At 37.0% G+C, this 23,950-nt stretch overlaps 5 protein-coding genes and 2 non-coding genes across 9 annotated transcripts; all 7 read left to right on the forward strand.

Annotated features, from left to right (window-relative positions):
• The first annotated feature begins 2,434 nt into the window (after positions 1-2,434).
• On the forward strand, positions 2,435-2,508 carry TRNAV-CAC. Its single transcript has one exon. It is a non-coding gene; the product is annotated as a tRNA-Val (tRNA).
• A 63-nt stretch (positions 2,509-2,571) lies between these two features.
• TRNAV-CAC lies at positions 2,572-2,645 on the forward strand. Its single transcript has one exon. It is a non-coding gene; the product is annotated as a tRNA-Val (tRNA).
• A 1,802-nt stretch (positions 2,646-4,447) lies between these two features.
• LOC119998987 (non-specific lipid-transfer protein 2-like) lies at positions 4,448-5,033 on the forward strand. The gene has a single exon (XM_038846473.1). The coding sequence runs from the start codon at positions 4,519-4,521 to the stop codon at positions 4,819-4,821; it is 303 nt and encodes a 100-aa protein (XP_038702401.1). The 5' UTR covers positions 4,448-4,518; the 3' UTR covers positions 4,822-5,033.
• A 1,392-nt stretch (positions 5,034-6,425) lies between these two features.
• On the forward strand, positions 6,426-10,654 carry LOC119998691 (probable LRR receptor-like serine/threonine-protein kinase At3g47570). 2 transcript variants are annotated; one of them, XM_038846062.1, is made up of 3 exons: positions 6,958-7,099; positions 7,206-9,811; positions 9,961-10,654. In XM_038846062.1, exons 2-3 carry the CDS (start codon positions 7,306-7,308, stop codon positions 10,326-10,328), a joined length of 2,874 nt encoding a protein of 957 aa, XP_038701990.1. In that variant the 5' UTR covers positions 6,958-7,099; positions 7,206-7,305; the 3' UTR covers positions 10,329-10,654. The 2 variants fall into 2 exon arrangements, with proteins under 2 accessions (XP_038701988.1, XP_038701990.1); XM_038846060.1 differs by having other exon boundaries at positions 6,426-9,811.
• Positions 10,655-11,827: 1,173 nt separating this feature from the next.
• Positions 11,828-13,221, forward strand: LOC119998651 (receptor kinase-like protein Xa21). The gene is made up of 2 exons (XM_038845987.1): positions 11,828-12,354; positions 12,726-13,221. The coding sequence occupies exons 1-2, from the start codon at positions 11,828-11,830 to the stop codon at positions 13,219-13,221; spliced, it is 1,023 nt and encodes a 340-aa protein (XP_038701915.1).
• Positions 13,222-14,912: 1,691 nt separating this feature from the next.
• Positions 14,913-18,655, forward strand: LOC119998692 (probable LRR receptor-like serine/threonine-protein kinase At3g47570). 2 transcript variants are annotated; one of them, XM_038846064.1, is made up of 4 exons: positions 15,061-15,199; positions 15,306-15,559; positions 15,707-17,911; positions 18,060-18,655. In XM_038846064.1, the coding sequence occupies exons 2-4, from the start codon at positions 15,406-15,408 to the stop codon at positions 18,437-18,439; spliced, it is 2,739 nt and encodes a 912-aa protein (XP_038701992.1). In that variant the 5' UTR covers positions 15,061-15,199; positions 15,306-15,405; the 3' UTR covers positions 18,440-18,655. The 2 variants fall into 2 exon arrangements, with proteins under 2 accessions (XP_038701991.1, XP_038701992.1); XM_038846063.1 differs by having other exon boundaries at positions 14,913-15,559.
• A 3,258-nt stretch (positions 18,656-21,913) lies between these two features.
• On the forward strand, positions 21,914-23,143 carry LOC119998652. Its single transcript, XM_038845988.1, has one exon. It carries the CDS (start codon positions 21,914-21,916, stop codon positions 23,141-23,143), a length of 1,230 nt encoding a protein of 409 aa, XP_038701916.1.
• Positions 23,144-23,950: the final 807 nt, after the last annotated feature.

Consider the following 23,950-nt stretch of genomic DNA (forward strand, 5'->3'; position numbering starts at 1 on the left):
AATTAATACTTAGAATTAATTTTAATAAGAATTATATTTATTAGATTACTTTTAATATAAATATAAAAAAAACTAATATTATAATACTTTATTTCAACCATTTTTCCGCTAGCGTCAGTTTTTAGTTCACCAAACACCTCACAGCATATTTCACAGCTTTAAGCTCAGCATATTTTTCACAGAATTTCCGCTAGCATTGAAGATCAATTTTTCCGCTGTGCCAAACGGAGTCTTTATATCTTATGTGAGCGGTTCTTTTTTGAAATCAAAGCTCAAAGCATATACTACTCCAAAAGGAGTACATTAAAATGTATAAATAAAGTAAGTGGATGGTGGAATTGCCTCGATGATGAAAATAGACATCGAATTAAAAATAGGTCCTATGGTAGCCAAAGCATCCGCAATACTATTGTTGGATCAGGGAAAATGTAGAACATGATAACCGATCGAGCGGAGTAAGGCCAAAACATCATCTAGAATAAATCCAATAGACGTTAAATATGGACTTTTTTTGTTGTTGAAGCGACATAACAACTTGAAGTGTATGCCCTTCTAATTGAAAGTGAAGGGAAAAATTGAACTTACAAGCCAGTTCAACCCCAAATCGAAACGCAAGGGCCTCAGCTATCAAAGGACCACCAATAGATGGAGTTCTCTCAAATCCAAAAGAGGAGCCTTGGAGAGCTTCCCATGAGCCCCGAGAAGGGTTAGGATGACTGTTCCAACTCCTTCTGATAAGTCATTCGGCCCAGCCCAACTGTAATTGTAGGTTCGTGGACATTTTATAAAATTTGATTTTTAATGTTTTTTCCATACTTTCAAAAACATACTTAATAAATAATTCAAAATTTTTTTATAGATCTGTTAATTCCTATAATTACCGAGCCCTGTCTATAGTAGTTCCATGTCCAACAGAGAGACTGAGAGATTATGTCCTTAACCTTCTTGAGGAAAGCATTTATGGAGTCTGTTAATTCCTGTTCTACTTTTTTTCTAAGAAAAAAGAGAAGTAAAATATTTATTAAACTGAACAAAGTCTGGGACGGGATACCCCTACAATATCATCCCCAAGAGAGGGAAGGCAGATATTCAGATAATAGGAGGATAAAAGAAGAAATGCACTCTCTGAGACAAATCAAAGCCAAAAATAATGACTAACATATCAACACTGAAGTTAGCCTCCAAATAGACGTAACTAACTTTAACTTGCCAATTATGTTAATTCATGTTCTACTTTATGCATCAATCTATTTACCTATCCTTTTTCTTTAGCTACTGAATTCCAGTTCTTATAAATTATGAAACTTCCAACATTTAGTTTATGCTTGATGATGGTAATGATCATCGAGGCTTTGTTCCTGTGATTTGATTCTCAATCATGTTTCTACTTGTAAGATCTTTCAGCAGTCAGTGTCCGGGACAGCCTCCTGACTTCAGTGATCAGTTTCTTTGGCTTAGGTGCATTAGGGGTTGCTTAGAAAAAATAAACGTAGAAATCGAATCGATTGTCAAATAGACATATTAGTTGTCTATTTTTACAAAAAATTACTTAAAATCGACCGAAATAACCGACTGATAGTTATATTTAAGGGTGACAAAACTCTGTTTGGTCTAGATGACATAAGTTATATGTCCTAAATCTGAGTCGAAGCTTATTCTTTGGTTATGAGTCTAAACTCAAGTAGTCATGCTCGCACTGTTGACAACAAGATAAGTCGGACAAAAACCCAACACATGACTTCAATGATATTGCTCTCAATGAGAATTAAATTCAAGACCTTATGAGTCCATACGATTTACCCCAAAAAAAATTCACATCACCCAAGTGGTTAACCTCATCCTATAATCTAATTATGTTAAAAACTCAAAACAACCCCATCATTCTCTATGACACGATGAGAGGTGCATAGGCTTGATTGGAGGGGAAAAAGTTGAGAAAGACACAAGTGAAACTGACCTAACTTGGGGGTATAATGAAGGCCGGCTTGACTTTTTTGGGGGGGGGGGGGGGGGGGGGGGTGAACATATCATAAACAATGGCATGGGGGGACCTATATTCAACCATCAACAAAGAGTACATCAGCAGTTAGGTCCAGGCATTAAAGAGAGGGTACGATAATGTCATAATGGCCGAGAACGTAGACAGTTGCAAGACCTAATGGTTTGTTTGTATGTTATTATGTCAGTCATTTGTGGTTTAGATTGACAAATACATTCCTACAAAACTATGCACACCACCCCTTCCCCTGGCAATTACATGTTTATACTTTTACATGCATTCATCCATGGATATAAATTTGTGGCAATTACATGTTTATACTTTTACTACTTTTACATGCATTCATCCATGGATATAAATTTGTCTCTGGAACCAAAAGTAAATAAACTGTATTCTGTTACGTAGATATATTAGGTGTGAATATGCTAACAAATTGTCTGGGTGGTGTAGTTGGTTATCACGCTAGTCTCACACACTAGAGGTCCCCGGTTCGAACCCGGTCTCAGGAACCAAAAGTAAATAAACTGTATTCTGTTACGTAGATATATTAGGTGTGAATATGCTAACAAATTGTCTGGGTGGTGTAGTTGGTTATCACGCTAGTCTCACACACTAGAGGTCCCCGGTTCGAACCCGGGCTCAGACACAATATCAGTATTTAAATGTCTACCTATTCTTGACGAGCCATAGTAGTAATTTTTTTTATTTGTTTTCCTGTAAGTAATTGTAGGGTCATTCTCTTTTTTCTAGTAACTGAGAAAAAAAATCATACAACCTTTTTTTTTTTATTTGTTTTCCTGTAAGTAATTGTAGGGTCATTCTCTTTTTTCTAGTAACTGAGAAAAAAAATCATACAACCTTGCCCAACTTGTCCTTTAGACTTAAACTTGAGCCGTCTGTTCTACACGTAAAGAATTTTCCTACTTGACGACAATAAAAGTGTTGTGAAAAGTCTCATATCGTTAAAAATAAATATCTAATGGACATGTTATAAGCATAAATATTGCATTAACTTAGTAAGACGTATTTTAAAACTGTGAGCCCTAAAAGGTCGCAAAAGGTTCTGAAAGGCCTTGTGATGAATTAGGCCTGAAAAAACAAATAACATTTTATAAAGATAGTCAAGTTTGGGCTATGGAGTCCATTGTTGAATGTTGCCTTAACTTAGTAAGACGCATTTTAAAATTGTGAGCCCTAAAAGGCCGTAGAAGATCCTAAAAGGCATTGTGATGAATTAGGTTTGAGAAGGGCTATGTAGTCCATTGTTGTTTTCTAACAGTAAATTGGGTCAAAACTCAATGCATGGTCACAATGGTATTGCTTTTAGTGAGAATCGAAAGTAAGACCTCCTGAGTCCATACGGTTTCACTCCAAAGAGATTAACTAACTAGACTATCACCCGAGTGATTTGTAGCATCATTCTCACGTACATACATATTCGAAATTATTAGGTTTAGTTTATTACATTCATCACTAGAAAGCAGACATATGGATCGTCGTACTTATATTTAGCCTGATCATCAATGAAAGCTTATTTGTATATTAGCATTAAATGGTGTGACCCACTCATATACACTGCCCAACAACTTAATTAAAACTCAGTGCATGAAAAGACTCAAATCACTAAAATAAAAACCTAATGGACATGTTATAAACCCTAATCCCTAGTACTATCATCTACTATTATTATTATGATTTGTTTTTCTATAAGTAAATGTTGCAGTGTCATCCTCTTTTTCTGGTAACAGAGAAAAATATCATACAAACTTGCCTTTTAGAGTTTAAAGAATTTTCCCACTTGACAACAAGGTAAGTGTTGTGATGAAAAGTCCCAAATCACTAAAGTAAAGATCTAACGGATCGGATAAGTTATAAGCCCAAATATTGCTTTCACTTAGTAAAACACATTTTAAAGCCGTAAACCCTAAAAGGCTCTAGAAGGTCCTGAAAGACCTTGGAAGTCTTGTGATGGGTTGAGCTTGAAAAAGCTTTTTTGTGATGGGTTGAGCTTGGGAAAGCGCACAATATTTTACAAAGAGAGTCAAGTTTGAGCTATGAATCCATTGTTATTTCCTAACAGTAAGTTAATTGGGTCCAAACTCATGCATGGTCAAATGGGTATTTTTTTTCGCGAGAATCGAACTCAAAACCTCCGGAGTCCGTACAATTTAACTCCAGAGAGATTCACCAATTAAACTATCACCCGAGTACTGATTTGCAGCGTCATTCTCACATAAATACATATCCGAAATTAGGTTTAATTTATTACATTCATCACCAGAAAGCAGACATGTGGATCCTCATACTTATAATATTTATTAGCCTGATCAATGAAAGCTTATTTGGTATATAGCCATTAAATAGTGTGAGTGACATATCTACTCCCCAACAACTTAATTAAAACTCTTATCACTTCCAACTTCTATATAAATCCAGTGGTTGCTTGTCCTCCATATCAAATCAATATTTGCTTAACTACTCTTTCAGTTTAATTTCTTTCAACAAACTTTGATTGAAGAATGAAGAAGGTCTCCAATAATAATGTCCTTTCCATGGGAGTAGTGATGGTGGTGGTGGTGGTAATGTTAGCAACCCAAATTCACATGTCACAGGCAGTGACATGCAACGTATCTGAGCTGAGCCCCTGCGCTCCGGCGATCTCGTCGGGAGCGGCACCGTCGAGCGCATGCTGCAGCAAGTTGAAGGAGCAGAGTCCATGCCTTTGTGGGTACCTCAAGAACCCTAATCTCAAGCAGTTTGTTAATTCTCCCAATGCTAGAAAGGTTGCTAACTCCTGTGGTGTCCCCTTCCCCAAGTGTTAAACCCCCTATATATACATATATAGATATATAAGTATGGTGAGTGTATGGTGTCTAAGCATATGAAAGAGTGGCTAATTAGATATATAGAGTATGCTTTAATGAATAAGATGTTGTGATGTTAATTAATCATCATAGGTTGTGTATGTGTGTCCAACATTTCAGCCTATTGTAAAATTTTTTTTGTTGTAAGGTAAGAAGTTTTATTGCTAAAAGTAAAATTAAAATATAACAACAGAACCATTAAAATAAAAACTCTCAAATACAAATGGATTGGAGTTTTAAATCTAACTCAAACTCAAAATAAAAAACGAATTGAGAATGCATCTCACAAGGAATGTGACCTTTTACCTTCCTAAGATGCCACCTTTTTAGGCTTGAAGATACGAGTTGGATAAAATTCAACCCGTTGAGAACCAATACAAATGGATTTTGTCTGTTTCAAGATATGCTGGTTTATAATTCGGAATGGATTATAGAACATGTGTTTGGCTTGAGATTAATTAATAATAAACCCGATTATGTAATCTTGTGTTTGTAGGCAAATTGATTCTTATTGAAGTAATTTATTCCATATAATTAATGACTTTATATATAACTCTTTTTTTTTTTGAGTACGAGTACAAGTACAAATACAATATACGACACACCACCAGATCAAGCCTATGAAAGTACAGGTGTCAACAAGCCCCACGCAGGAGGCACAAATCAAGCCCACGCATAGGCAAACTATCAAGCCCACGTAGGGGCAGACGAAGCCCACACACCTCCTTGTAAATATTCGGAGGAGGTGAGACTAGAACCCATGACCTCAGTCAGAGACATGCAAAGTCATTGCCACTCAACCAATGACTCATTTGCTTATATATAACCGAAAATGATAAAAGATCTTAGTAGTTGGTATCCCATTTATCCCAACTTTATCACAATATAAATTTTAATTACAAGTAATGAAAAATTTAACTATATATTTATTTTATTCATTCATTTTTATCATTATTACTAACATGAGAAGGATTTCTTAATCATTTGGGTGATAGTCTAGGTGGTGAATCTCTCTGAGACAAAATCGTATGGACTTGAGAGGCCTGAGTTTGATACCCACTGGAAGCAATATCTTTGTGGCCACACATTGTGCTTTGATCCAACTTACCCTGTTATCAGGTAGAAATTTTTTTGTAATTTTTGGCCCCTATTTAGATCCATATTAGATGTTTAAAGGGAAAACTTGTGTGATATCATTTTGAGTCTCAAAGAGAGAGAGAGAGAGAGAGAGAGGGGTTTCTTACTTTGTTTTAGTTTTAGTAGTAGTCTATTTTACCTATACTCATCTTCATCAAAATCACATAAATAATTCTTATTGTTACATAAAAATTATAATCATATTGCTCTTAAACGTATTAAATCAACAATATACAATTAACATCGAAAATGATAAAGATCCCAACAATATTCATCCCAAAAGCATTCAGTCAGTGTGTGACACTTATTCATTGAGTATGGTGACTTCATATATAATAAAGGAGAACTACACATTATTAAAGGAGTACCACACATTGCTGGTATGCTTTTGAGATGGATGAGGGATGTGTAGCAATGTTGACTTAACATAAAGTTTGTAGGTGAGAAAACCTCTCTTCAAAATCAACAAAGGCTGCTTCACCAATCACTTTCTTCGCAATTTGTTGGCTGGTGAAGGCATTGAAAATGGTGGATTGATGTTGCAGGGACGTGTAACAATGTTGAGTTAACATAGACTTTGGGGGAGAGAACCTCTCTTCAAAATCAACAAAGGCTGCTTCCCCATTCACTTTCTTGGCAATTTGTTAGTCGGTCAAGGCATTTGAAAATGGCTTGCATGTACAAGCAATCAATTAAGCAACAACCGACGACAAAGTCTTGATCATTTTGGTACATATCAATGAGGTTACTGGGACCAACAACCAAGTCAGAGTTCTCCTATATCATGTTGAACCAAAGCCTCAACTCTTACCGGAATACTTAACCATGGTTCTCAAAGCTTTACTCTTTCTTTCTTCGCACCTTGAAGTGCTGTTGATTCTGTCATTCGCGGCTTCTTCTTTTGCTGTACCCTCCTCAAATGTCACTGATGAACAAGCTCTTGTTGCTTTCAGTTCTGCAATAACATATGATCCAACCAACACAATCATGGGTCGTAACTGGACTAGTGGAGCCAACTTCTGTAACTGGGTTGGGGTCACTTGTAGCAAACGAAGGCAAAGAGTCACGGCTCTGAATTTTTCTAATATGGGACTTGAAGGTACAATATCTCCTTATGTTGGAAACCTATCTTTCCTTGTTTCTCTTATTCTTTCTAAGAACAGTTTTCATGGTCACATACCATCTGAGCTGGGTCATTTGCATAGGCTCAAAAAACTTGTATTACAAACAAACCGATTGGAAGGATCGATTCCTCCAAGTTTACAAAACTGCTTTAAGCTTGAAGGTGTTGGTCTATCAACAAACATGTTTAGTGGTGGCATACCAGAGGAGTTGGGTACTTTGAAAAACCTTCGTATCCTCTATCTAGCTGCAAACAATCTTAATGGCACCATCCCAATTTCCATTGGAAATATGTCCTCGTTAGAGTCCTTTTCACTGATGGATAACAGATTTACAGGTTCATTTCCATCGTTCATGTTTAACATCTCCTCTATTGAATCTCTTTTTCTCGAAAACAATAGCTTCTCTGGCCATCTTCCAATTGATATTTGTTTCCACTGGCATAGACTTGAGGAACTACACTTTTCTGGCAACCAATTTATAGGCCCAATTCCATCTACTTTAGGCCATTGCACAGGATTAACAACATTGGATCTGTCCTTCAACAAATTGAATGGAAGTGTGCCAACCGAACTCGGGACTCTACAGAAGCTCGATTTGCTTTCTCTGAGAAGAAATGACTTGAGTGGTACAATTCCAACTTCTTTGGGAAACATTTCGAGCCTAGCGAGGTTTTCATTGGCTAGAAACAACATTCATGGAGGTATTCCTGACGAGTTTAGGAAATTGACAAGTTTGGATATTCTGGATTTGCAGAACAATCACCTCACTGGGCCGATACCTCACTCAATCTTCAATATTTCCTCTCTTAGAGTTATTGCGATTGCGAACAATAGCATCTCGGGAGTTCTTCCGGCTAACACAGGGCTTTGGCTTCCGAATCTTGAAGAGATGTATTTTGGGTCCAATCGAATTGGTGGAAGCATCCCTGCTTATTTATCAAACTCATCGAAACTGTCTGTACTGGACATAACCCTTAATTTGTTCACTGGACTAATACCTTCAAGTCTAGGAAGTTTACCTCTTCTTCGCATGCTCTATTTACAAAACAATAGACTAACTAGAGACCCTAGATTCGAGGAGCTGAGATTTCTCACTGCACTGACAAATTGCCGGTCCCTTAAGTTGCTGAACATACAACATAATCGTCTTGGTGGTGCCCTACCATATTCCATTGGCAATTTTTCAGATTCTCTAGAAATGTTTGTTGCTGCCGGAAACCAGATAAATGGTCCAATTCCAGAATCGGTCGGTTCATTAAGAAACTTGAATACATTGGTGTTAGGAGATAACAACCTCAATGGAACTATTCCACCAACTATTGGCGATTTGCGAAATTTACAAAGGTTGTTTCTCCGTAACAATCAGATTGGAGGTTCTATCCCTAAAGAAATTTGTAATCTAAGAAATCTGGGAGAATTGTCCCTCCAAGATAATAGGCTCACTGGACCTATTCCACAATGCATTGGTTCACTTGATCATCTTCAAATGCTAAATCTCAACAATAACTCATTGACCTCATCAATTCCTACAAGTTTGTTGACCCTTGGAAGTCTCATTTTCATGGATTTATCAAACAACTCTTTAGGTGGGAACCTATCTTCGGAAATGAAAATGTCAAGAGTTATGGAAGAAATGGATATTTCTCGGAACCAAATCACAGGTAAAATCCCCACTATTCTCGGGGCCTTCGAAAGCTTACGTTTGCTTGATCTATCAAAGAACTCATTGCATGAGACTATTCCTGAGTCATTTGGTGACCTACAGTCATTGGAGTTCTTGGATCTTTCTTACAATAATTTATCTGGCCTTATTCCCAAGTCGCTCGAGTTACTCAATGATCTCAAACATTTGAATCTATCTTTCAACGACTTATCAGGAGAGATCCCAAGTGAAGGAGCTTTTGCTAACTTTACGGCAGAATCTTTTCTGGAAAATAAGGAGCTTTGTGGGGAAGTATTACGAAAACCTTGCTATCGTCAAAATTCCAACACGAAACAAATCATGCTTAAGTACATTGTTCCAATTGTTGTAGCTTTGCTGATCTTTATTTGTCTTCTTTGCATACTGAGAGCATACAAACACAAGAACAAGAAGAGTACTCCAAGTTCTCTGGATTCGGGACAAATACCTGAGCATAAAATGATTACATATCATGAACTTCGTCACGCTACAAATGACTTCTCTGAAGCCAATATGCTTGGAATTGGGAGTTATGGTTCGGTCTACATGGGAACGATTTCTGATGGTACAGTTGTTGCTATAAAGGTTCTGAATCCAAAAGCAGAGGGTGCATTCAAAAGTTTTGACGCGGAGTGCAAAGTGTTGCGGACAACCAGACATAGGAATCTTGTTAAGATCATAACTTCTTGCTCAAATCCTGACTTTAGAGCTTTAATTATGGAGTATATGTCAAATGGAAGCCTTGAGAAGTGGTTGTATTCTGAAAACCACAACTTGAATCTCTTTCAACGGATCAACATTATGATTGATGTGGCAACAGCTTTAGATTATCTCCATTATGGTCAGTCTGAGCCAGTCGTACACTGTGATCTAAAGCCCAGCAATATCTTGCTAGATGAAGATATGGTCGCCCATGTTGGTGACTTTGGCATTGCGAAAATCCTTGAAAAAGTTGAAGATGCAGTGCATACCAGGACGTTAGGCACTATTGGCTATGTTGCACCTGGTAAACTCGCTACTCCCTCTATATTTAAGTAATTAGCTAGATTATTAATTTGTCAGACTTTCCAAATTGCAAATTGGTTCTTAACAGAATGATAATATTCTTCTTCCTCATCATTTAACTTGTTGACAAGTGTGATCATAATTCAACAGAGTATGGCTCCGAGGGACGTGTTTCTATTAAGGGCGACATGTACAGCTATGGGATAATGATGTTGGAAATAATTACTGGGAAGAAACCCACAGATGAAATGTTTAGCGGAGAAGTGAGCTTGAGACAATGGGTTAGCACATCATTTCCTAATGCGTCACTGGATGTCGTTGATTGTGTTTTAAAGCCAAATGAAAACAACACCAGAGATATTGAGATGGTACAAGGTCTTCTTTTTTGCCTCTTGGAAATGGGTCTCGAATGTTCGAGAGAAATACCAGAGGAAAGGATGGATGTGAAGAACGTAGTTGCCAAGCTGACTCAGATGAAGCTGAAAATTCAACACAGCCGAAGATATCGTTCTATGTGATCAGTTTAAATGTTTGTTGTGTTTGACTTAATCGACTATTCTTGTGGGTTATCCTGCCATGCATTTAGTTTTATGTTATTATTATGTGCTTGTGGTTGTGGTTGTGCCAAGTATGTCTGTCCTACAACTTTGTTTTTGTTACCGTGTATTATGGCTTGTATGTTAGCTGTTGGCTTTGTAAGAGAATTTCAGTTGAATATCAGATCTTCACTCTGTCACTACCACTTGTGGTGTCCCCTTCCCTAATTACCCTGACTGTCAGATTTAGTTATATTATATATGAGTGTATATGTATATGTCTGTGATTGTCATGATAAATTAGCATACATAATTTAGTTAATAAGCTATTCTGATTTCCAGATTATAGTAAAATTTCGCTCACCCGGATTATCGATCCATCGATCACTTGACATGCTCATTAGACCTCATAATTAAGTTGCACTTACAATCGATGATAATCACCTTGAATGTCTTTTTTGAGAGAAAGTATTGTACATTTGTTGCAAAAATAATGGGATTCGTGTTTGTGTATATATATAAGAGAGGTTAGAGGCGGCAAACGGTCCGGGAGCCTGTGAGCTCGACAAGGCCTCGGCTTGTTGACCGAAGTCAACGAACAGTGCTAGGCCCGGCCCATATCTTGATTTGTTATCCCTGACATGAATGTCATTTAAATTTATTCAAAGTCGTTCACTGTAATGGCAAAACATAGTTACGCATTGACTTTATCAATTCATTACATGAGATCAATTTAAATTTATTCAAAGTCGTTGGCATAGAAAATGACACCAAGTATTTTATTACATGTTTCGTTCAACAAGTAGTATTTATTGATTGATAGAACTTAAATTATATGTAGTAGTTAGGACTGCTCCTCTGTGTTGAAAGGAGAATATACATAAAAATTCAAAAAAATAATAAAAATTCTTAACAGATGATATCTCAGTTATCCTAACAATTGAGTTGGAGGCACAAGATTGAAGTGACTTCGTGAGCTCCATAGTCTCACATGATGTGCAACTTAGGAGCTTAGATAATTGGGATACCAATTATCGGGATCCCTATCATAACTGATACAAATGTTCTCGTACACAGTTTCAGGATCTTTTTCCTGCAAAATCCAAAGTTTTAGCAATTGACTGGGCCCATACCTCGGTCTGTCTTCAACATTTCCTCTCTCATACTTATTTCTATTGCGAATAATAGCATCTCGGGAGATCTTCCCTCTAATAAAGGGCCTTGGCTTCCGAATCTTGAACGTATGTATTTTGGGATCAATCAAATTGGTGGAAGCATCCCTGCTCATTTATCGAAACTGTTGAGATTGGACCTAGCAGACAACTTGTTCACTGGACCAGTTCCTTCAAGTCTCGGAAATTTAGCTCGTCTTCGCTATTAATTTGAGTGTACAACGCAATAGACTGACTAGAAACTTTGGATTTGAGGAGCTGAGGTTTCTTACTACACTAACAAATTGCCGGTTATTAGAAATTCTGAACATGGCGGATAATCTTCTTAGTGGTGTCCTACCATATTCCATTGGCAAGTTTTCAAATTCTCTGCAATCTATTGTTGCATTCGGAAACCAGATAAACGGTCCAATTCCAGAATCAATTGGGGCATTAAGAAACTTGAATTCATTGGTGTTAGGAGATAGCAACCTCAACGGATATATTCCAGTGACTATTGGCAATTTGCGAAACTTACAAAGGTTGCATCTCTATAACAACCAAATTGAAGGATCCATCCCTGAAGAAATTTGCAATCTAAGAAATCTAGGAGAATTGTCACTCCAAAATAACAGGCTCACCGAATCGATTCCACATTGCATTGGATCACTTAATCATCTTCAAAGGCTATATCTCAACAATAACTCATTGATCTCCACAATTCCTGCAAGTTTGTGGACCCTTGAAAATCTCATTTCCATGGATTTATCAAACAACTCCTTAGGTGGGAACCTGTCTTTGGAAATGAAAATGTCGAGTCATGGAAAAGTTGAATATTTCTCAGAATCAAATCAGAGGTAAAATCCCAACTATTCTCGGGGCCTTCGAAAGCTTAAGTTTGATTGATCTGTCAAAGAACTCATTCCATGAGACTATTTCTGAGTCACTTGGTGACTTAAAATCATTGGAGTTCTTGGATCTCTCCTACAATAGTCTATCTGGTCTTATTCCAAAGTCGCTCGAGTCCCTCAATCTTCTCAAATATTTGAATCTATCTTACAACGACTTATCAGGAGAGATACCAAATGGAGGAACTTTAGTCAACTTTACGATAGAATATTTTCTTGCGAATAAGGAGCTTTGCGGGGAAGTATTAAAAAACCTTGCTCTTGTCAAAATTCCAACACCAAACAAATCATGCTCAAGTATATTATTCCAATTGTTGCAGCTGTGCTGATCTTTGTTTGTCTTCTCTGCATACTGAGAGCATACAAACAAAATATCAAAAAAAAAGTACTCCAAGTTCTCCGGATTCGGTGCAAATACCTGAGCACAAAATGATTACATATCATGAACTTCGTCGCGCTACAAGTGACTTCTCTGAAGCCAATCTGCTCGGAATTGGGAGTTACAGTTTGGTCTATATGGGAATGATTTCTGATGGTACAGTTGTTGCTATAAAGGTTCTGAAACCAAATTTGGAGGGCGCATTCAAAAGTTTTGACATAGAGTGCAAAGTCTCGCAGACAACTCGACATAGGAATCTTGTTAAGATCATCATCTCTTGCTCGAATCCCGAGTTTAGAGCCTTGATTATGGAGTATATGTCAAACGGAAGTCTTGAGAAGTGGTTGCACTTTGAAAACCACAACTTAAATCTCTTTCAGCGGATCCACATCATGATTGATGTGGCAACAACTTTAGATTATCTCCATTATGATTAGTCAGAGCCAGTCGTACACTGTGATCTAAAACCCAGCGATATCTTGCTAGATGAAGATATGGTTGCACATGTTGGTGACTTTGGCATTGTGAAAATCCTGCCAAAAGCTGAAGATGCAATGCATACCAGAACTTTAGGCACCATTGGCTATGTTGCACTTGGTAAACTCGCTACTCCTTATTTATTTAAGTAGTTAGCTAGATTATTAATTTGTCAAACTTTCCAAATTACATATCAGTTCTTAACAAAATGATAATCTTCTTCTTCATCATTTAACATGTTGACTAGTGTGATCATTATTCAACAGAGTATGGCTCCGAGGGACGTGTTTCTATGAAGGGCGACATGTATAGCTATGGGATAATGATGATGGAAATTGTTACTAGAAAGAAATCCACAGATGAAATGTTTAGCGGAGAAGCGAGCTTGAGACAATGGGTTAGAGCATCATTTCCTAATGCGTTATTGGATGTCATTGATTGTGTTTTAAGGCCAAATGGAAACAACACCAGAGATATTGACGTGGTACAGGGTTTTCTTTTTTCCCTGTTTGAATGGGTCTCAAGTGTTCAAGAGAAATACCAGAGGAAAGGATGGATGTCAAGGACGTAGTTGCCAAGCTGAATAAGATGAAGTTGAAGATCGTCCGCAGCCGAAGATATCGTTCTGTGTGATTGGTTTAAATGTTTGTTGTGTTTGACTTGTTTCTTGGTTGACTAGTTTTGGCATGTCATTTAGTTTTATGTTGTTATATTATGTGGTTGTGCTTTTGCTTCCAAGTATATGTCTGTCCAGAAAGTTGTTTTTTGTTGGCCGTCTATTACTATTATGGCTTGTATGGTTGGCAGAGTATGTTGTTGGCTTTGTAAGAGAATTTCAGTTGAATATGAGATGTTTTGTCTTCTTCTGGTTCTGTACTTTTGCTTTATGTTATTTGTTTGAAGTTCAGCTTGCTGCTACTCATGACTTGGTTAAGTTCTGCTGCTGTGGTTGTGAGCTTCTATTGGGAGAGTTGGATGCACAAATTGATCCAGCATCACATAGTAAATGTGAAGGGCATGAAGAAGGATATATGGGGACCTCCTCCATTTAAGTTCAACTAATTAACTCTTCAATCACTTGACATGCACGTTGAACCTCATAACCCACGACGAAATTGGTAAATCATGGAAAGACCGAACAAGGTTACTCTTAACGTATTAAATAATGAGTAATATCTATGAAGACTTGATGACTCACTTACCACAAAGAATTTCGGTGAGTAAAGCACTAACCAAGTAGCAGTCAAGACTAACCAAGTCTAGGTCATTTGCAGGTGGTAGCCATAACGGTGGGGTATATTCGGTGAGTCGAGCACTAACCAAGTCTAGGTCATTTGGTGGTAGCCATTAAGGTGGGGTATTACTACTGGACCAACTATATACCATAAAAGTGGCTTTAGAAAACCAATGATTGTGCAAAGTGTGGCAACAAATAAAGTTCCACCATCAAAAGAAGAAGAAAATAGATTTATTGGTTGATCAAAAGGTCAACTATTAAGGTTAAACTTTCCACACGGCAAGTGATTAAATCTTGGACAAATGATTGATTGGTGGATGACCTTATTTTCCACACGGCAAAGAAAATTTACTTTTCTTAGGGACTATAAATCATTTGTTCAAGTCACCAAAATAATGTACAACTAAGCCTCAACACCTAGTTAACCATGCTTCTCAAAACATTAGTCTTTCTTTCGCACCTTCAAGTTCTATTGATTCTGTCATTCGCAGCTTCTTCTTTTGCTCTAATACCCTCCTCAAATGTGACTGATGAAGAAGCTCTTCTTGCTTTCAATTCTTCAATAACATATGACCCCACCAACACAATCTTGGGTAGTAACTGGACTAGAGAAGCCAGCTTCTGTGTTTGGGTTGGCGTCACTTGTAGCAAACGCAGGCAGAGAGTCACGGCTCTGAATTTTTACAACATGGGACTTGAAGGTACAATATCCCCATATGTCGGAAACTTATCCTTTCTGGTTTCACTTATTCTTGCTAACAACAGTTTTCATGGTCACATACCATATGAGCTCGGTCGTTTGCGTAGGCTCAAAACGCTTGTATTGGAAAGCAACCGATTGGAAGGATCGATACCTCCGAGTTTACACAACTGCTTTAAGCTTGAAGTTGTTTCCCTAGCAACAAACATGTTAAGTGGTGGCATACCAGAGGAGTTGGGCACTTTAAAAAACGTTCGAGTCCTCTTTCTAGCTACAAACAATCTTAATGGCATCATCCCAGTTTCCATTGGGAATATGTCAGCGTTAGAGACCTTTGTGCTGCTGGAGAACAAATTTACAGGTTCATTTCCATTATTCATGTTTAACATCTCGTCTATTAAAATTCTTAAATTCCAAAACAATAGCTTCTCTAGCTATCTTCCAATTGATTTTTGTCTCTACTCGCCTAGACTTGACAAACTATATCTCAATGACAACCAATTTACAGGCCAAATTCCATCTGCTTTAAGCCATTGCACAAGATTAAGAACGTTGGATCTCTCCACCAACAAATTGAATGGAAGTGTGCCAACAGAACTTGGGACTCTGCAGAAGCTCGAGATACTTTCTCTGGGAGTAAATGACTTGACTGGCACAATTCCAACTTCTTTGGGAAACATTTCGAGCCTAAATGAGCTTTCATTGCATGACACCAACATTCATGGAAATATTCCCGACGAGTTAGGAAAATTGATGAGTTTAGATTTCCTGAATTTGGAGTACAACCTCCTCACTGGGCCCATACCTCACTCAATCTTCAACATTTCCTCTCTCAAAAAGATTTCGATTGTGAACAACAGCATCTCAGGAGATCTTCCACCTAATACAGGGCTTTGGCTTCCGAATCTTGAAGTGATGTATTTTGCGATCAATCAAATTGGTGGAAGCATCCCTGCTTATTTATCAAACTCATCCAAACTGACTCATTTGGACCTAGGCGACAACTTGTTCACTGGACCAATACCGTCAAGTCTCGGAAATTTACCTCGTCTTCAATTCCTCGGAATGGAAAAATATAGAGTGACTGGAGACCCAGGATTTGCGGATCTCATGTTTCTTACTGCACTAACAAATTGTCGGTCCCTTCAAAAGTTGGGCATTGATCATAATCGTCTTGGTGGTGTCCTACCATATTCCATAGGCAATTTTTCAGATTCTCTACAAATGATTGCTGCTTTCGATAACCAGATTATTGGTCCAATTCCAGAATCAATCGGTGCATTAAGAAACTTGATATCATTGGATTTAGGAGATAATAACATTAACGGAACTATTCCATCAACAATTGGCGATTTGCAAAACTTGCAAAGGTTGTTTCTCCTTAACAACCAGATTGGAGGTTCTATCCCTGAAGTAATTTGCGATCTAAGAAATCTGGGAGAATTGGGACTCCAAGAGAACAGGCTCACTGGACCTATTCCACATTGCATTGGATCACTAATTCATCTTCAAGATCTAAATCTCAGCAATAACTTATTGACATCATCAATTCCTGTAAGTTATTGGACCCTTGAAAATCTCATTTACATGGATTTATCAAAAAACTCCTTCGGTGGGAACCTATCCTCGAAAATGAAAATGTCGAGAGTCACAGAAATAATGGATATTTCTCAGAATCAAATCACAGGTATAGTCCCAACTATTCTCGGTACCTTCGAAAGCTTAGTTTCTCTTAATATGTCAAAGAACTCATTCGATGAGACTATTCCTAGGTCACTTGGTGACTTACAATCACTAGAGTTCTTGGATCTCTCTTACAATAATCTATCCGGTCTTATTCCCAAGTCACTTGAATCACTCAATCATCTCAAATATTTGAATTTATCTTACAACAATTTATCAGGAGAGATCCCAAATGGAGGAATTTTCACTACCTTTACAGCAGAATCTTTTCTGGCGAATAAAGAGATTTGCGGGGAATTACTAATAAAATCTTGCTCTCGTCAAAATTCCAACACCAAACATATCCTACTTAAGTACATTGTTCCAGTTGTTACAGCTGTGCTGATCTTTGTTTGTCTTCTATGCATACTGAGAGCATCCAGACACAAGAACAACAATCATACTCCAAGTTCTTCAAATTCAGTACAAATACCTGAGCACAAAATAATTACGTATCATGAGCTTCGTCACTCTACAAATGAATTCTCTGAAGCCAATCTGCTAGGAATTGGGAGTTACGGTTCGGTCTATATGGCAACGATTTCTGATGGTACAGTTGTTGCTGTAAAGGTTCTAAATCAAAATGCACATGGTGCATTTAAAAGTTTTGACACAGAGTGCAAAATCTGGCGGACAACTCGACATAGGAATCTCGTTAAGATCATCACTTCTTGCTCGAACCCTAATTTTAGAGCTCTAATTATGGAGTATATGTCAAATGGAAGCCTTGAGAAGTGGTTATACTCCGAAACCAACAACTTGAATCTCTTTCAACGAATCAACATTATGATTGATGTGGCAACAGCCTTAGATTATCTCCATTATGGTCGGTCAGAGCCAGTCGTACACTGTGATCTAAAGCCCAGCAATATTTTACTAGATGAAGACATGGTTGCACATGTTGGTGACTTTGGTATTGCAAAAATCCTACCAAAAGCTAAAGATGCAATGCATACCAGGACTTTAGGCACTATTGGCTATGTTGCACCTGGTAAACTCGCTACTCCCTATATATCTAAGTAATTAGCTATATTATTAATTCGTTGATTTTTCCAAATTACATACTAGCTCTTAACAAAATGTAATCTTCTTGTTCATCATCATTTAACTTGTTGACTAGTGTGATCAATATTAAACAGAGTATGGCTCCGAGGGACGTGTTTCTGTAAAGGGGGACATGTACAGCTATGGGATAATGATGCTGGAAATAGTTATTGGGAAGAAGCCCACAGATGAAATGTTTAGCGGAGAAGTGAGCTTGAGACAATGGGTCAGCGCATCATTTCCTAATGCGTCACTGGATGTCGTTGATTGTGTGTTGAAGCCAAATGGAAACAACGCCAGAGATATTGACATGGTAAAAGGTCTTCTTTTTTCCCTCTTGAAAATAGGTCTCGAGTGTTCAAGAGAAATACCAGAGGAAAGGATGGAAGTGAAGGACGTAGTTGCCAAGTTGACTCAGATGAAGCTGATGATTGTACGCAGCCAAAGATATCATTCTGTGAAGGACGTAGTTTAAATGTTTGTTGTGTTGTTTCTTAGTTGACTAGTCCTGGCATGTCATATATTTTTATGTTGTTGTATTATGTGGTTGTGCTTGTTCTTCTAAGTATGTCTGTCCAGAAAGTTGTTTTTGTTGGCCGTCTATTACTATTATGGCTTGTATGGTTGGCAGAGTATGTTGTTGGCTTTGTAAGAGAATTTCAGTTGAATATGAGATGTTTTGTCTTCTTCTCGTTCTGTAGTTTTGCTTTATGTTATTTGTTTGAGGTTCAGCTTGTTGCTGCTCATGACTTGGTTAATTAAGTTCCGCTGCTAGCTCATGCCTTGTTAATTCTCCTAATTGTAGAAAGGTTACTACCATTTGTGTTATCCCCTCCCCTAAGAACCCTGGCTGTTAGATTAGTCATACAGATATCTATATACATATATGAGTGTATGTATATTTGTCTGTGATTGTCATGATCAATTAGCATATATAATTTAGTTAACAAGCTCTTCTGTCGTGCCCTGGTGAGGGACTGAGGGTCATCAATGGAGTGGGCTCAAGTCAAGAGTATATGTTTGGGTTGTGGTCTGTGGATCATATTTCAATGTACTTATTGTCCTTTTGATGATGTGGGCTTGTGTTACAAGTGTTGGTGGGTTTTCATCAACGTAAGCAGGGAGAACTACAGTCTGGGCTGATAGGGGTACGTGATGTAGGACTACTCTCTTTTTATTACACGAATACATTCTAGTAGGATCGAAAAGTCACGAGCTTGGAATTAGTCGAAATTTGGCAAGGCGACTCGTTTCCGTGTGATCATCAAGACTAGTTGTTTTGCTACTATTCTCATGCTATTTTATCCAAATTCCGTCATTTAGGCCTATTTGCATTTTGCTATTTTTGGATATTTTTTATAATTTTGCCATTTACTTAGTTTCAGTTACCTTGTTTTGCTAAGTATTCAATTTCTTATTTATTTAGAGTTGTAATCTCAGGTCCTAAGAGATCATTATATAATTTTATAATAATATTTGAGATTATTTCTCCCTGTGGTGGATTCCAATTTTGTGTGTTTCAAGCTTAAGCATAGGTTTAGCCTTGGTGTTGCATTTTCAGTAAAAAAACATTCAAAACTTGGGCTTGAGCCCACCCTGAGCCCTGTGTGACTTCACCACTCGGCCTATGACAGGGAAGAATTTAGTGACCAATAGATCAACCCCAAATGTTTGGTACTCTTGTGAGACTTGACCATATCAATCTTTCAAGTTCATGAGACTCCAAAGACGAGGGCTCTAGGTCTTTGAGATAAAGGTAATTGATTTTTTCGTGAAATCAATTTAAATTTAGTGCCCGGATTTATCTCCTTCCCTATCAATTAGGTCTGGCATTGAATGCGGTGTTTCCTAATATTTCCATCAAATATTCCACTCCAATGAACGGAGATACCACCCATTTGAAAACCCCATTTGGCCCTAGAGAGATTGATGACCATGCTATTATTGAAGTGGTTAACCTCATCCCTTAGACATTAGATGTGAGTCTAAACTCAGGCTTTCAAGTACAAAAGTTTTCTACCGACATGATAAATTAGGCAAACCGAAGAAATGCCCTGGTGGATCATGACCACTATCTAACTAGCACTGAAAATCCAAAAGCAAGTAATTGGGAATGTTGTCAGTAAGTCTCAAAGCATCAACCCATTTGATGAAAACATCAGCCCAAACATTTTGTTGCCTGCTAAACTTCGAAATACTCCAACTCCTAAGCCTATTCAAATCACCACGCATGTCTTCAATCAAATTCTCAATAGCCCAGTGAAAAATAAGTTAGGCTTAACAACAATTAGAGCGTCCCCCTCAAATTATACAAATATTTTTACTTGCATGCATTCGTAAGTGGATGGAAATTTGTCCCACAAACGTATTGTCTAAGTCAGCAATATACACACTTTGTTCAAAATCAACAAAGGCTGCTTCACCATTCAACTTTCTTTGCAATTTGTTGGTCGGTCAAGTCATTCGAAATTGGTTGTACGTACAAGCAATCAATTAAGCAACACCCAAGTCTTGGTCATTTGACTCATTTTGGCACACATATATATATAATGGTCATTACATGTTACTGGGGCCCATGTATGTATATACCGTATAAACTAAATTTACTGGGACCCATCTAAACCTTGAAATTTTCTTTGCCGTGTGGAAATTAAGGTCATCAACCATGCTTCTCAAAACATTAGTCTTTCTTTCGCACCTTCATGTGCTATTGATTCTGTCATTCGCAGCTTCTTCTTTTGCTCTACCCTCCTCAAACAAGTGTAAAATGAGGTATAAAATATCATAAGATTATTGGTCATCTATAAACTAAACACTTGAAACTTCAAAGGATGAAAGGCTTGTTACTGAGACACAATAATGCTCCGTTTGTTTGGAGGAAAGCCAACCTCCTCATGGAAAATATATAGATATATCGTGAAAAAGTTTATCGAGGAAAAATAATTATTTTGTAGTGTTTGGACCAAAATATTGTGAATGTTTTTCATTGTTTGTTTGATGGAAAATATAAATTTAAGATACAACATTATTATTTTTTCTTGTTGATGAAATAATGTGTACATATATTCATCAATGTGTCAATACATTCTAAAAATAATGATAATTTGAACATACACATACTATTGTCAATACATTATTCGTTTGGTGAAGTAACCGGAATATTAAAAAAGAAAAGAAAAAGAAAGCATAAGCTCTGTAACGGTGGCACATGTTCACATCCTATTAATATGGCAATTCAACCACTATTTGTTAGTTCCAGGTTCAAAGAGGAATTTTAACATCTGCCAAGTATAATGGCACACGATATATGCTCCTGTGGAAGACCGGGAAAACAACAGCCGCTCCTCCAAAGCGCCTGTTGTTTTCCTCTAAGAGCATTCACATTGGTATCTCTTAACAGATTCTCTATTTTATCTACAAAATTTCACTTTTTGATAGTTTACAGATTCTCTATTCAACAAACACTGCATCAGTATATCTATTCTAAATCTCTATCGTATTAAAATATTAGTTTCATCTTATTTTATTATTTCTTATGTGTATTATATGATTTCAAGTAAGGAATAAAATGTTTACGAAATATAATCTAGTTTATATACTAATTTTTAGACAAAATAATTAATATTAATTAAAAATAAAATATATTAGTCAAATTTTTTAATAATATTTATTAATTTATAATAAAGTAAAAACAAATATTCTCAACGGCTATATTTCAAAAGTACAGATTTTTAACGGTTATATTTGAAAAATAAATCTTTTCAATGGCTATATTTGAAAAGTAAATATTCCTAACGGTTATATTTGAAAAGTAAAGATTCCTAACGGTTATATTTCTAAATTTATAAAAAGAGGCGACCTTAATTTATTGCTTACAACAATTGCTTCCTTCATTCTTGCTCTCCAATTTCAACTCTATTGTATTTGCTATCATCATTTCCACAATCAAATGGGTTCATTTTTTAAAAAATGGTTTCAAGAATCTGTTTTCGACTCTTCCTCCGATGAAGAGTTAGAAGAGATGCTCGTATTCGAAGCGGAACAACAAAGGTTAGCGAGGATGCGAGTCTCATCATCACGTACTCCACGATTGTATATCGATCTTGGCTTTATTGAAGGTCACGAACGACTTTTCAATGATTATTTTGCAGAGAATCCGTTTTACCCTCCTAATCGATTCAGAAGAAGATTTCGAATGCGACGTGATCTATTCCTTCGCATTCAGTCTGCCATAGAAGCTCATGAACCCTTTTTTCAACAAAAAATGGATGCAGCTGGAAAGTTGGGGTTATCTTCACTTCAGAAAATTACGGCTGCATTTCGAATGCTTGCATACGGTGTCTCCGCCGACCTTTTGGATGAGTATGTGCGAATCGGGGAGAGCACAGCAATATTGTCTATGAAGATATTTGTTAAAACGTTGATATCTATTTTTAGAAACGAATATCTAAAATCCCCAAATAGCGATGATATTGCCAGATTATTAGCTATTGGTGAAAGTCGTGGCTTCCCTGGAATGTTAGGGAGTATCGACTGCATGCATTGGAAATGGAAGAATTGTTCGACTGCTTGGAAAGGACAATTTACTAGCCATATTCACGAACCGACACTTATATTAGAAGCTGTCGCATCACATGACCTTTGGATTTGGCATGCATTCTTTGGATTACCAGGTTCACACAATGACATCAATGTGTTGGATCGTTCATTTGTGTTTGCAGAATTACTTCAAGGACATTCTCCACCAGTTCACTATAATGTCAATGATCGGCATTACTCAATGGGTTACTATCTTGCAGACGGTATCTACCCGTCGTGGGCTACTTTTGTGAAGACAATCCCTATGCCACAAACCAATAAGGCTAGGCATTTCAAAAAGTTACAAGAATCATGCCGAAAGGATGTTGAGCGTGCTTTTGGTGTACTTCAAGCGAGGTTTGCAATAGTACGTGGGCCAGCTCGATACTTCAAACGTTCAACACTTCATGATATTATGTTGGCGTGCATAATAATGCACAATATGATTATTGAAGATGAACGACATTTACACGTTCAACCCGACATTGCAGACATGTATGATCAGGCTGAAGATGGTCCTCCTACGCCAGTACTAGAACACTTACGAATTCGTGAATTTCGAGACTTTATTGACCAATACATCCGCATCCAAGATAGATAAATGCATACTCAACTTCAAACTGACCTTGTGGAGCATTTGTGGAATATTCATAGCAATGCTTAGTAATATTGTTGTTCGATATGTTTATTTTCTCGTAATCTTGTTCTTCGATTAAACTTTTGTATGCTTAGCTTTAATTTATATGTTATTAATTTAATATTTTTATTAATTTAACATTTGTGTTGTTAGTTTTGTTTTAATATTAAGTTATTAACTTAATGTTTTTATTTTATCAATTGAATAGAATAGAATATTGTAATAGTTTAATAGAAAATTATGATATACAAAAAGTTCATAACCAGTACTAAAATATTTTATTATGTTTTATTGTTTCAGATTCATTAATGCATCGCTACACTTATTGCACCATAACCGATTGTCGGTATTATATGTAGTTGGGACAGATACCATTGTAGGCGTGTTTTGACTTCAATCTGTACGACTTTTGCGGTATTATAGCAACAGATCATTGTTTACAGAGACCAATGCAAATGCTCTAATTAGGTTACATTTTCATATTGACTTTTTTAAAATTTTTGTTGACTTTCTTAATTTCCGTCAAACAAAAATAGTAAAATGTAAATTTCGTTTTATAAGAAATTAATTTACCTCAAACAAACGGAGCATACGTAAATAGTGATGTTCCTTTAATTTGGCTTATCACAAATAGTTAGGGCTGTTACGGTAACGGTAAATTATCCATTGGTATACCGTTACCGACACATTGGTTACCGAAAATGATACAATGCTGGTATACCGTTACCAATAAATCGGTATGCTAAATTTACCGTTGATTTTGGTACCGGT

This window comes from Tripterygium wilfordii, chromosome 5, assembly GCF_013401445.1.
Source record: "Tripterygium wilfordii isolate XIE 37 chromosome 5, ASM1340144v1, whole genome shotgun sequence".
Taxonomy (NCBI): Eukaryota; Viridiplantae; Streptophyta; class Magnoliopsida; order Celastrales; family Celastraceae; genus Tripterygium; species Tripterygium wilfordii.

Coding starts and splice junctions, on each gene's coding strand:
- LOC119998652 (XM_038845988.1), top strand. CDS start 21,914: ATGGGTTCATTTTTTAAAAAATGGTTTCAAGAATCTGTTTTCGACTCT.
- LOC119998692 (XM_038846063.1), top strand. CDS start 14,926: ATGCTTCTCAAAACATTAGTCTTTCTTTCGCACCTTCAAGTTCTATTG. Junction 15,560..15,706: donor GCTGGAGAACAAATTTACAG/GTTCATTTCCAT, acceptor ACCAATTTACAG/GCCAAATTCCATCTGCTTTA. Junction 17,912..18,059: donor TATTGGCTATGTTGCACCTG/GTAAACTCGCTA, acceptor AATATTAAACAG/AGTATGGCTCCGAGGGACGT.
- LOC119998987 (XM_038846473.1), top strand. CDS start 4,519: ATGAAGAAGGTCTCCAATAATAATGTCCTTTCCATGGGAGTAGTGATG.
- LOC119998651 (XM_038845987.1), top strand. CDS start 11,828: ATGGCGGATAATCTTCTTAGTGGTGTCCTACCATATTCCATTGGCAAG. Junction 12,355..12,725: donor TTCTCAGAATCAAATCAGAG/GTAAAATCCCAA, acceptor CAATTGTTGCAG/CTGTGCTGATCTTTGTTTGT.
- LOC119998691 (XM_038846060.1), top strand. CDS start 6,826: ATGGTTCTCAAAGCTTTACTCTTTCTTTCTTCGCACCTTGAAGTGCTG. Junction 9,812..9,960: donor TATTGGCTATGTTGCACCTG/GTAAACTCGCTA, acceptor ATAATTCAACAG/AGTATGGCTCCGAGGGACGT.